We start from the raw sequence: 12,343 nt of genomic DNA, 5'->3' as shown, positions 1-12,343 counted from the left end.
ACTTTTACTTTTTATATGTTTATAAAAGATGTTTGGGTTTCCTTTTGTGTTATCCACTAATCTTTTCTCATATTCTCTCTTTGCCCTTATATCCTTTTTCAATTTCCCCCTGCACTCTCTGTATTCTGCCTGGATTTCTGCTGTATTCTGAATGGCTTACTCCTGTTCCTATGTAATGGGGGGTGTGGATTCAAACTTCATACGTGCCTCACAAGGCTCCATGGTGTGCACTATGTAGCCCACAAATAAAAAAGATTGGACACCCCTGACTAAGTGGCATATGTGGAGCAAAATACCAGTGCAGATTTGCTGGGTTAAATGGTTTGTTTCTGTGCTGTAATGTTCTATAACCACACTTTAAACCTTGGTTAGACCACACTTGGAGTATGATGCACAGTTCTGGTCTCCATTTTATAAAAAGGATATAGAGACATTGGAGAGGGCGCAAAAAAGATTCAAAAGGAAGATACCAGAACTGAGAGGATATCCTTATCAGGAAAGGCTGAACAGGCTGGGGCTCTTTTCTCTAGAAAAGAGAAGGCTGAGAGGTGACCTGATAGAGGTCTTTAAGATAATGATAGGGTAGACGTAGTAAAAACGTTTCCACTTGTGGGGGAATCCAAAATTAGAAGTCATAAATATAAAATAGTCACTAATAAATCCAATAGGGAATTCAGGAGAAACTTCTTTACCCAAAGAGTGGTAAGAATGTGGAATGTGTTATCACAAGGAGCAGTTGAGGCAAATAGCATAGATGGATTTAAAGGGAAGCTAGATAAGCACATGAGGGAGAAAGGAATAGAAGGATATCCTGATAGGGTTAGATGAAGTAGAGAGGAAGGAAGCTTGTGTGGAGCATAAACACCGGCAGAGACCAGTTGGGCTGAATGGCCTGTTTCTGTGCTGTAGTTTTGATGTAACTCGACATAATTTTATCCGTGAAATGACATTATGCTGTGGGATGAAATCACTGGATCTGGGCTAATCTCAAACCAGTTGGAGATACTGGCTCTCAGCTGTAGGACGCACCTCATCCTGTCCAGGTAAGGTACATGATGCACAATGTTGGCCTTTCCCATTTCCACCCCAACCCCAACCCCAGTTGAGATTTTCAAACATCTCGATGTTCAATGCAAATACCGTAATGTTTTAAAATCTTGCGAGTTTTTACATTTCTGAGCGTGTCCTCTCCTTCCAATTGGGTGTCAGACTCAACAGCGCGTTACAACTTGCCGTTCTGATTCAGATCTAGCCACTAAATGGCAGACTTTAATTTTCACATAGACTATGAGAAGCAGGGGCGTCCTGAGGTTGTGAAAGGTGCTGAATAAATGCAAGTTCTTTCTTTTATTTAAGTCACTTTTCTGGAACAATATGTTCTTGAACCAACAAGAGGACAGGCCATTCTAGATTTAGTGATGAGTAATGTGCCTGAATTAGTCAACAATTTAACGGTAAGGGAACAAATAGCTAACAGTGACCATAACTGATTGAATTCGATATTCCGAACATACAAAATTGACGGGCAGGAAAAGACCAGCAAGCCTGCCCCACACTCATGATAACTACTCACTTCCCACCCTCCCCGCCCCCACCCAACCCCCTCGCAGCCATGTAATCTCCTGGGAGAGGCAAAATATTAGGTCTGAGAGAGAGAAGGGTAAGTCACGAACCAAGGTTTTAAATTTGGGTACGGATGACTTTGAAGCAACGAGAGAGAAACTGACCTTAGTAGACTGGGCAGAACTAGTGATAGATAAAACTACAGATGAACAGTGGGAGGTGTTCAAACAACTATTTGATACAAGACAAGACCTGAACATATCTCCAAAGGGCAAGAGCTCTACTTGAGTAATTAAACAACCTTGGTCAACAAAAGGGGTGAGAGATAGTATAAAACTAAAAGGAAGGGCTTATACAAATGCAAAGAATGGTGGAAATCCCACAAACTGGGAGAGATACAAAGAACAACAAAGAGATACAAAGAAAGTAAGCAGTCAGAGCTGCAAAAAGGGAGTACAAGAAAAAAACTTGCAAAGGACATCGAGGACAACACTAAAAGTTTTTACAAGTATATTAAGAGAAAGAGGGTGGCTAAGGGCAATGTGAGACACACTTCTTCACACAAAGGGTAGTGGAAATCTGGAACTCTTCCCCCAAAAACCTGTTGTGGCTCAAAAATCACAAAAACGAGATTGCTAGATTTTTGTTAGGCAAGGGTATTAAGGAGTACGGAACCAAGGCAGAAAAATGGAGTCGAGATACAGATCAGCTATGATCTAACTGAATGCTGGAACAGGCTCGAGGGGCTGAAGGGCCTACTCCTTTTCCTATGTTCCTAAATCACAGTCCACAATCACAGCCCTCCATGTGGCTGGGCTGTAAACAAGAGCATAATTTGACTTCCTTGGTTAAAATACTTTTAAGTTTAATCTTGCTCAATGTTATTCATGCTTGGTCTCCCATAGCCGCTGGGGTCCTGCGAATGATCTGCCAATCACATCCTGGACGACCACACTGCCCTCTCACCCGTTGCCGTTTAAGTTTTATTTAAAAAGAATTCAATTTTTGAAATTCTCAGGATAATGCGCTACCTCTCGTCACCATGCCAACATTTGGTCTCTTGCAACGACCTGGGGCTGATTTCCTCCCCGAGTTTTATTTTTAAAAAAATATATAATTTTTGAAATCTCTAAATAATGTCCTGCAACAAAAACAAGGCGATGCCAACATTAACTTCCTTTTTAAAAAGTAGCTGTGTTGAAAACAAACTTAAAAGCAGGTGGATTTTGCTTTAAAAAATTAATGTATTTACAGGGATGGGGAAGCAGGAAGACACAGGAAAACCGTGACGCACGATAGACTACGAGAAACTTCTGATGGGGCTCATCCAGCCCACAAACATTTGAGATTAGTTTGAGGCATTCATCACCTGAGCCCAAGTTAACAAATTTGGCACATCTGAGTGAAGTATTTCTGAAATGTTCTTATTAATAGACAGTAGATCGACAGGCAGACAGAAACCCTACTTGGGTTGCAGCCGTAATTATTGTATGTATGTATACTTACTCATAATGAAAGCCAATATCATGATTCCCAACTACCACAAACAACTCCGTGCTGGTTGACCGTCTGAACATCATTCGAAAACGCCTCACATCATCTTTGAAGTCCTATTAAATATCCATAGTATCAAAACGGGTATTATAGTTTCACTATTTAATGAAGTCTTAGAATACCTGTATACCGAGAAACAAAAAGGAAACAGGCTGCATGATGCCACCATACAGAGCATGATCCCACCATACAGAACAAAAACATGCCTGTCCACTCCTGTGATTGGCAGACAGTCTCTGCCCTGAGGAACACTACGTGATTAAACCAGTTTTCCTTAACCTATAGCCTTGTCTTTTTGCCAGGACAATTTTTGGCCTTAATTGCAATTGAGATGTCCAAAAACATCCTCAAAGCAATTGCACCCTTCCTTGGAATTTCTGCACTCTTTTGTTTGCCAGGATCTTGGGCTGAAGTCTCCACTCTAGACCACTAACAGGGGTCATTTCAGAGAGATTCCTTGGGAGGCAGTCACAAGACAAAGTGAAAAGCATTTCCAAACAATTTCAAACATTACAATTTAGACCCTCAAAAAAATGTATTTTCCTTTTACAAATTCTGTTTATTAAGGGTTTAAACAATGAGATAATTATTAAAGTTTTTTAAAATCTATATAAGTACTAATGGCCAATCATTTGGGTGTACAGATTTTCAAAGTACTGGGTTACCTAGTCCCAGAATTCTGCCCTCACTGTTCTGCAACTGACCACTAGCAATTCTAGCAACACTGTAATTTTCCAGAGGTGTCCAGATGGAGCATCCAAGCAGGGGTCTCAAGATAGCACAAAAACAGGATTCATCTCAGACTCCTTCGGCTTTACCTCACTGCTACGTCAAGACTCCCACTTGACAGCTTTTGCAGGATTCCCTTTGAGAATCACTAGTCTCTGCAGTTTGCTTCCTCATAGAAATGTAGCGGAGATGAGTACGTCAGCAAGTGGAAAATTGTAGCTGCAAACCAACCAGGTATCAGTCCATCGTCTATTAGAACAGCACCCCTACACCATGGTGGCACTGTATGCAGGTGTAAGGATGCAGCTTTGCTCCTACAATTCTTCTAACAGTCTAAGCATACAGAATAATATTCTCTTACAAGGATAGAGGAGAGCTAATTAAAAAAAACCCACCCATGAATTACCATGAGGCTGTTCCTGTTCGCCTTCTACCAGCCAGCTCAACAACAGCATTGGCAGAAGCCCAGGAACAGGTCTACTTTCTCAGCTAAGTTGGTAAAGTTAACTTAGAGGAGGAGAGAAGATATTTAAAAAGAATGTAATTTTTTTTTTTAAAAGGGGGGCAGAAACTTGTCTACTTTATAGAAATAAAATTAAAATAGTTGGATCACATGTTAGTTCTACTACAACTAACCTCAAGTGAAGGAGTTGCCCAATAGAGCCAGGTACCTCCCTTTGAGGAGTGAGAAGAACACATAGTCACTTTTCAACAGGCTGCTCACGCTATTCTGCCAAATTGAGCATTAGCAAAGCAGACCACCAAATCTTCCTCTGGAGTCGCAGGAGGTGCATTTCCCAGAGAGATGCGGTGAGTGAAAATTAGGAGGGTGGGAATGGGAGAGGGAGAGGCTGTGATTCTCATAGAACACTTACCCTCAGAAATATATATCAACAGGTATTTCTTTTAGTACCTTGGTTCTTTTAGTACCTCAGTACATATTTATGAAATTTAATCAAAAATAGTACACCATAGTATGATAGTATCATAGTATGCTCCAGCACAGAAGCAGGCCATTTGGCCCATCGTGCCAGTGCCAGCTCTTTGAAAGAGCTATCCAATTAATCCCATTCCCCTGCTCTTTCCCCATAGCCCTACAAATATTTTCCCTTCAAATATTTATCCAATTCCCTTTTGAAAGTTACTATTGAAGCTGCTTCCACCACCCTTTCAGGCAGTACATTCCAGTTCATAACAACTCTCTGGGTAAAAAAATGTTTCCTCATGTCACCTCTGGCTCTTTTGCCAATCACCTTAAATCTGTGTCCTCTGGTTACCGACCCTTCTGCCACTGGAAACAATTTATCCTTATTTACTCTATCAAAACCGTTCATGATTTTGGATGCCTCTATCAAATCTCCCCTCAACCTTCTCTATTCTAAGGAGAACAATCCCAGCTTCTCCAGTCTCCCCACATAACTGAAGTCCCTCATCCCTGGTACCATGCTAGTAAATCTCTTCTGCACCGTCTCTAAGGCCTTGACATCCTTCCTGAATTGTGGTGCTCAGAATTGATCACAATGCTCCAGGTGAGGCCTAACCAGTGTTTTTCAAAGGTTTAGCATAACCTCCTTACTTTTATACAGTATGCCTCTATTTATAAAGCCCAGGATCCCATATGCTTTTTAACAGCCTTCTCAACTTGTCCTGCCATCTTCAAAGATTTGTGTATGTGCACCCCCAGGGCTCTCTGTTCCTGCACCCCCTTTAAAATTGTACCATTTTGTTTATATTGCCTCTCCCCATTCTTCCTACCAAAATGTATCACTTCACACTTCTATGCATTACATTTCGTCTGCCATGTGACTGCCCATTTCACCAGTCTGTCATGTCCTCCTGAAGTCTGGTACTATTCTCCACATTGTTTTCTACATTTCCGAGTTTCGTGTCATCTGCACGATAACTTTGAAATTATACCCTGTATACCCAAGTTCAGGTCATTAATATATATCAAAAAGAGCAATGGTCCTAATACTGACCCCTGGGAAACACCACTGTGTACTCCCTTCAGTCTGAAACAAAACCGTTCACCACTACTCTCTGCTTTCTGTCCCTTAGCCAATTTTGTATCTACACTGCCACTGTCCCTTTAATTCCATGGGGTTTAATTTTGCTAACAAGTCTATTATGTGGTACTTTATCAAATGCCTTTTGAAAGTCCACATACACATCAACCGCACTACCCTCAACAACCCTCTCCGTTATTTCATCAAAGAACTCAATCAAGTTAGTCAAACACGATTTTCCTTTAACAAATCCATGCTCACTTTCATTTATTAGCCCACACTTTTCCAAGTGCCAATTAATTTTGTCCTAGATTATTGCTGTAGACTGCAGGAAGATATTAATGGGCTGGTCAGGTGGGCAGAAAAGTGGCAAATAGAATTCAATCCGGAGAAATGTGAGGTCATGCATTTGGGGAGGGCAAACAAGGCAAGGCAGTACACAATTAATGGGAGGATAATGAAAGGTGTAGAGGAACAGAGAGACCTTGGAGTGCATGTCCACAGATCCCTGAAGGTAGCAGGGAAGGTAGATAAGGTGGTTGAGAAGACATACGGGATATTTTCCTTTATTTGGCAAGGTATAAAATATAAGAGCAGGGAGGTTATGCTTGAACTGTATAAAACTCTAGTTAGGCCACAGCTTGAGTACTGCATACAGTTCTGGTCACCACATTATAGGAAAGATGTGCTTGCAATGGAGAGGGTACAAAGGAGATTTACGGGGATGTTGCCAGGACTGGAGAATTTTAGGTATGAGGAAAGATTGGATAGGCTGGGGTTGTTTTCTTTGGAACTGAGGAGGCTGAGGGGAGATTTAATTGAAGTGTATAAAATTATGTGGGGCCTAGATAGAGTGGATAGGAAGGACCTATTTCCCTTAGCAGAGGGGTCAATAACCAGGGGGCATAGATTTAAAGTAATTGGTAGAAGGATTAGAGGGGAGCTGAGGAAAAGATTTTTCACCCAGAGGGTGACAGGGATCTGGAACTCACTGCCTGAAAGGGTGGTAGAGGCAGAAACTCTCATTGCATTTAAAAGGTGCTTGGGTGTACACTTGAAGTGCCGTAAACTACAAGGCTACGGACCAAGAGCTGGAAAGTGGGATTAGGCTGGATAGCTCTTTATCGGCCAGTACAGACACGATGGGCCGAATGGCCTCCTTCTGTGCCGTAAATTTATGATTCTATGTCTCTAAATGTTTCCCCACCACAGACATTAGGCTGACTGGCCTGTAACCAATTTAATTGTTTCAATTATACACCAATTTAAACTGGATTGATTGAAAGGTCCAGCAGATTTACAGGCCAGAACATCATACAAACACAGTATAGTAGTACCTTTGGGGAACTCCACTTCCCCTCATCAAACAGGTCACCGAGAATGAACACGGCATCCGGCTCAAAGAACCACAAAGCAGTCTGAAAAGCCTGTTCCATTTGCCATTCCCTAGAGAGACAGAATAGCCATTAAACAGATTTCAGATACTGTTGGTAACTACATCACCTAAGAAATGTCACAATTTTGTTATTTATTCACTTCACTTTCCTACGGAACAACGGAATATAGGAGCAGGAGTACATCTTTCAGCCCCTTGGGTCTGTTCAGCCATTTAATGAGATCATGGCTGATTTGTATCCTAGATACATTTACACGCCTTGGCTCCATATCCCTTAATACCCTTGGCTAGCAAAAATCGATCAGTCTCGGGTTTAAAATTATTAATTGACCTAGCATCTACTGTTTGTCTGTGGGAGAGAGTTCCACACATCTACCACCCTTTGTGTGAAAGAAGTGTTTCCCTAACTTCTCTCCTGAGTGGCCTGACTCTGATTTTAAGGTTATGTCCCCTTGTCCTAAACTCCCCCACCAGCAGAAAAAGTTTCCCTCTATCCACCCCATCAATTCCTTTCAGAATCCTAGAAACCTCAATCGAATCACCCCCTAACCTTTTATATTTCAGGGAATACACGCCTAGTTTTTATGTAATCTCTCCTCATAATCTAACCCTTGGAGTCCTGGTAACGTTCTGGTGAATTATGGTCACTGCACTTCGAAGTAACTCAATCTGTGAAGTGCTTTGAGGCGTATGAATTAAGGGATGTTTGCTGGAACAGATATGTTGGAGGAAAGCCCGTCTATTTTATAAAGGCTTTGCCTGCCCCAGAACTGGTCTCAATCTCCCAAGAATCTGACCCTTTCCTTCCTACACCATCTCAACAGCCATGAATTTAGCTCCCTTCTTTTACTATTCCTATGCTGACTAGCACATGGTACCCTGAGTAATCCTGAGATTGCCACTCTTGTGGGTCTGCTCTTTAATTTATCTCCCAATTGCTACAATTCCCTTTTGCAGGATGCCAATTCTATTTATTCCTATGTCCACGGTGTATTTTGCGAAAAGACTGAACTTTAGATTGTGTAGCTTTACAGTGCTCAAGCTTTGATCACGTGTGTTGCAATAGTTGCTCTGATGTTTTGTGGCATTTTTAATGTTCTGGTGTACTGTTTCATTAAAATTGTTTAATTGGCATGACAGGATACTTAATTTGAGCAGAAAAACAGCTTTGAATTAGGAAGCCTTGGCTGTATTCGAGAGGAAATGTTTACACTTGAAACATAACTTTTCTTTCCAAATGCTGTTGAACTTGCTATGCATTTCAACATTTTCTGCATTCTAGTGTTGGATATCATTTATTTAATTTTGCATGTGTGCATGTTTGCATTATCATTGGAACTTTGCTTTTGTTTTCTTGTTCTCATTTTGGCTGAGTTTTAAGAACAAATGTTAATTATTTTGTTCTTGAACACGAGGTGACTTTACAATTTTGAAACCAGGATATGTTACAATGTACAATTTATTTTTTTATGCGGCTTGTCTATTTATTAACGGCAGATGTAAGGCACATAATATGGCAACTCAAATTCTGCGTAACAGCAATAAAAAGAAGGATTAGCAGTTTCTGCAAGGCATGCCGAGCTTAAGCGTCTGGTGGGGACCACCCGAGTCAATCTGACAGAATCTTCAATTTTTCTGATAGCAGAAATTAGTGGCATAGAGCCTTATACCAGGTTGCAATATAGGACAAACATCTCCAGTTGCAAAACTGACCATACTTCACTTACGACTTTGCCACCTGTAAGTTAACTAGTCAGCATCATTTACAGTAATCATATTTCACTGTTCACAAAATAGTCTCTTTAAGCACATGTACAGGATCACAGTAAGCTGAAGGTTCAAAAATTCATGGCTCCACAGTATAACATGAAATACAAAATTACACACACTGGCAGAACACAGGCACTTATTATTATCCTGGAAGTTGGTGTTACATAGTATTCCACCGGTGGTATAGAAGGTGGGTCTTTGCCTATGAGTGCTATTAATTGAGTTTCCAATCTCATGCAGGAAATGGCACCCGGGGAAAATACGACAGATTCCCTCCAGGGTGGAAGGAAGCTGTGATAACCAAGTTAACCCATGTTCTCTATGCATCTTCTGCCATCGATTTATAGAACATAGTAATAGGTCCCCCACACATGGTCAGGGAATGCAATTGGAATACAGGGGGTGCCTAAAATAGGTTGTATATTTATTAATGCAGTATGGGCTACCGATGGCATTGCTGGAGATGAGCATACGGTGCATTTGCCACTCACCACAGTAAGTGGCCCATCGTTGGCATTGTAGGAGCATTATTTGGGCAGCGTTCTCCAGGTCGCATATGTGGAAGAGCTTTGAGCCAGCAAATCAATTGTTCCAGTCTCAGCTGCTATTACCAACAGAAGCAGACAATGGAGGCGAGTGGAGAACTTGCTAAACTGGAGTTGGTGATTGTGATATGGAAAACCTGCCTTGCCTATTGCCATATTTTTCTGTGCTCCCAGCAACCACAAAATCAACGAAGCAGTAATATTGTAAGATTTTCGTCATTTACCCTTGACTTTGAGGGAAAAATTTCAAGAGTCTTTTGACTATTTTCTCCTTCAGGAGATTAAACAAGTTGTACAGAATACATGATGGGACAAACCATACATGGTCTACAGAAAGATTGTTCAAAGAACAAAATGGAATGCAACAGGACAGCCATTTGGTCCATTAAACCTTCTTTGTCATTTTCTAAAAGCAGCTCATGCCAGTGGCGAGACACACATCACTGCGGAGAGCTGTTGTTTTCATATCTTCACACTAGAGGCAAGAACACTACTATTAAGCCAAAGGCTCACTCCAGTTTGCGAGCCAACCAGGATCTGTAGTCAGATGCATTATCCATTGTGTCACTGGCCCAGCTTTCACATGCGCTTCTTTGAGCTGGAATCGAACCAGCAACCCAAGGATGACTTTGCTTTGCTTTACTACGTGGCCCCCCACTCTGCACAATCCTCCGCTCGACATGGCCCTCCGCTCGACATGGCCCCCCACTCTGCACAATCCTCCGCTCGACATGGCCCTCCGCTCGACATGGCCCTCCGCTCGACATGGCCCTCCGCTCTGCGCAATCCTCCGCTCGACATGGCCCTCCGCTCGACATGGCCCCCCACTCTGCGCAACCCTCCGCTTGACATGGCCCCCCGCTCGACATGGCCCTCCGCTTGACATGGCCCCCCGCTCGACATGGCCCTCCGCTCGACATGGCCCCCCGCTCTGCACAATCCTCCGCTCGACATGGCCCTCCGCTCGACATGGCCCTCCGCTCGACATGGCCCTCCGCTCGACATGGCCCTCCGCTCGACATGGCCCTCCGCTTGACATGGCCCCCCGCTCGACATGGCCCTCCGCTCGACATGGCCCCCCGCTCTGCACAATCCTCCGCTCGACATGGCCCTCCGCTCGACATGGCCCTCCGCTCGACATGGCCCTCCGCTCGACATGGCCCTCCGCTCGGCATGGCCCTCCGCTCGGCATGGCCCTCCCCTCGGCACGGCCCTCCCCTCGGCACGGCCCTCCCCTCGGCACGGCCCTCCCCTCGACATGGCCCTCCGCTCGACATGGCCCTCCGCTCGACATGGCCCTCCGCTCGACATGGCCCTCCGCTCGACATGGCCCCCCGCTCGACATGGCCCTCCGCTCGACATGGCCCCCCGCTCTGCACAATCCTCCGCTCGACATGGCCCTCCGCTCGACATGGCCCTCCGCTCGACATGGCCCTCCGCTCGACATGGCCCTCCGCTCGGCATGGCCCTCCCCTCGGCACGGCCCTCCCCTCGGCACGGCCCTCCCCTCGGCACGGCCCTCCCCTCTGCACGGCCCTCCCCTCTGCACGGCCCTCCGCTCGGCACGGCCCTCCCCTCTGCACGGCCCTCCGCTCGGCACGGCCCTCCCCTCGGCACGGCCCTCCCCTCTGCACGGCCCTCCCCTCTGCACGGCCCTCCGCTCGGCACGGCCCTCCGCTCGGCACGGCCCTCCCCTCGGCACGGCCCTCCCCTCGGCACGGCCCTCCCCTCTGCCAGCTGCCACTATGGACTTGACTCCTGTTTGCTTAATTTCCTGAAGGGTATTTCTACAAAATTTCTCTGTCTCTGTCAATAAATGAATTTTAAATAAATCAATTGAAATCCTAAACAATTTATCCATCCCCACATCGCTATTATTCAACCCTTGCGAATGCCATACATACTCACCATACATCACTCATTAGGAAATACAATCACTCATCTTGGTTTTAAAACATAACCTATTGTGAGGGATTATGTTCTGAGCAATAAATGCAGATCCATATGTTTATATAAGTTTGCAAACCATCGGTCTGACTAATCATAAACATCAATTTCCTCAGTGTTGACAACTCAACTGGCAATTCTGCACGGGTGACATTTCCTTGGTTACAGCAGCCTGCATATTTCGAAAAATTTCTTGTCTGTACTTAATCTGGGGTCTAACAGCCTGTCTCTTATTTCCACGAGGCAATATCTGTCCTTGTTGCCGCTATTTCCACTTGCAGTAACGCCAGCTACCTAGGAAGTTTATCCAGAAAATGTAAACCAAGTACATACTAACCAATGGGATTCCTGGTCATCAGCAAAGGAAACTTCAGGAATTCAAAGCCATGATCCCAACTTTTGCTGCTCCCTTGCCCAGTTTTTAAACAAAAAAAAAAATATGAAATTTGACATTGATTGCTTTAAATATGTATATTTTCTCACCTTCTCAGTTTATCGAACCAGTGTCCTTTGAGGGCGCCCAGCAGATGAGTATCAGCCAGGAACAAAGCTCTGAGGACTGGGGGAGAGGCTCTTTCTTGCCCTCGCTGAGCGGACCCATAGATGCTTGCTGGCTGGGCTGGAGATCTGAGCTGTGGCCAGTCGCATCCCACTATCACCGCGTAATAAATGCCCAGCTCGCAGAACAAGGCCACCGCGCAACCCAAAGCCAGCAGCTTCAGCAAGAGCCACAGCAGCAGCTCATGGGACCTCCTCCTGACCATTGTCGGAGCCCACGCCGCATGGACACACACCGTCCAGCCCCTCACACGGCCGCCATAAGAACCAAGACA

General features: G+C 44.4%; 1 protein-coding gene across 1 annotated transcript in view; it reads right to left on the bottom strand.

Moving 5' to 3' along the window:
- mppe1 (metallophosphoesterase 1) overlaps positions 1-12,343 on the bottom strand; it is an 88,871-nt gene that overhangs the window by 58,662 nt on the left and 17,866 nt on the right. Inside the window, exons 4-6 of the mRNA XM_067974771.1 lie at positions 11,994-12,314; positions 7,190-7,298; positions 3,070-3,173 (exon numbers count right to left, since the gene is read on the bottom strand). Of these exons, the coding sequence (XP_067830872.1) occupies positions 3,070-3,173; positions 7,190-7,298; positions 11,994-12,314 (534 nt within the window). The remainder of the gene's footprint in view (positions 1-3,069; positions 3,174-7,189; positions 7,299-11,993; positions 12,315-12,343) is intronic.

The sequence above is a fragment of the Heptranchias perlo genome, chromosome 3 (assembly GCF_035084215.1).
Source record: "Heptranchias perlo isolate sHepPer1 chromosome 3, sHepPer1.hap1, whole genome shotgun sequence".
Classification (NCBI taxonomy): domain Eukaryota; kingdom Metazoa; phylum Chordata; class Chondrichthyes; order Hexanchiformes; family Hexanchidae; genus Heptranchias; species Heptranchias perlo.
This window is presented reverse-complemented; position numbering and strand designations above follow the sequence as displayed.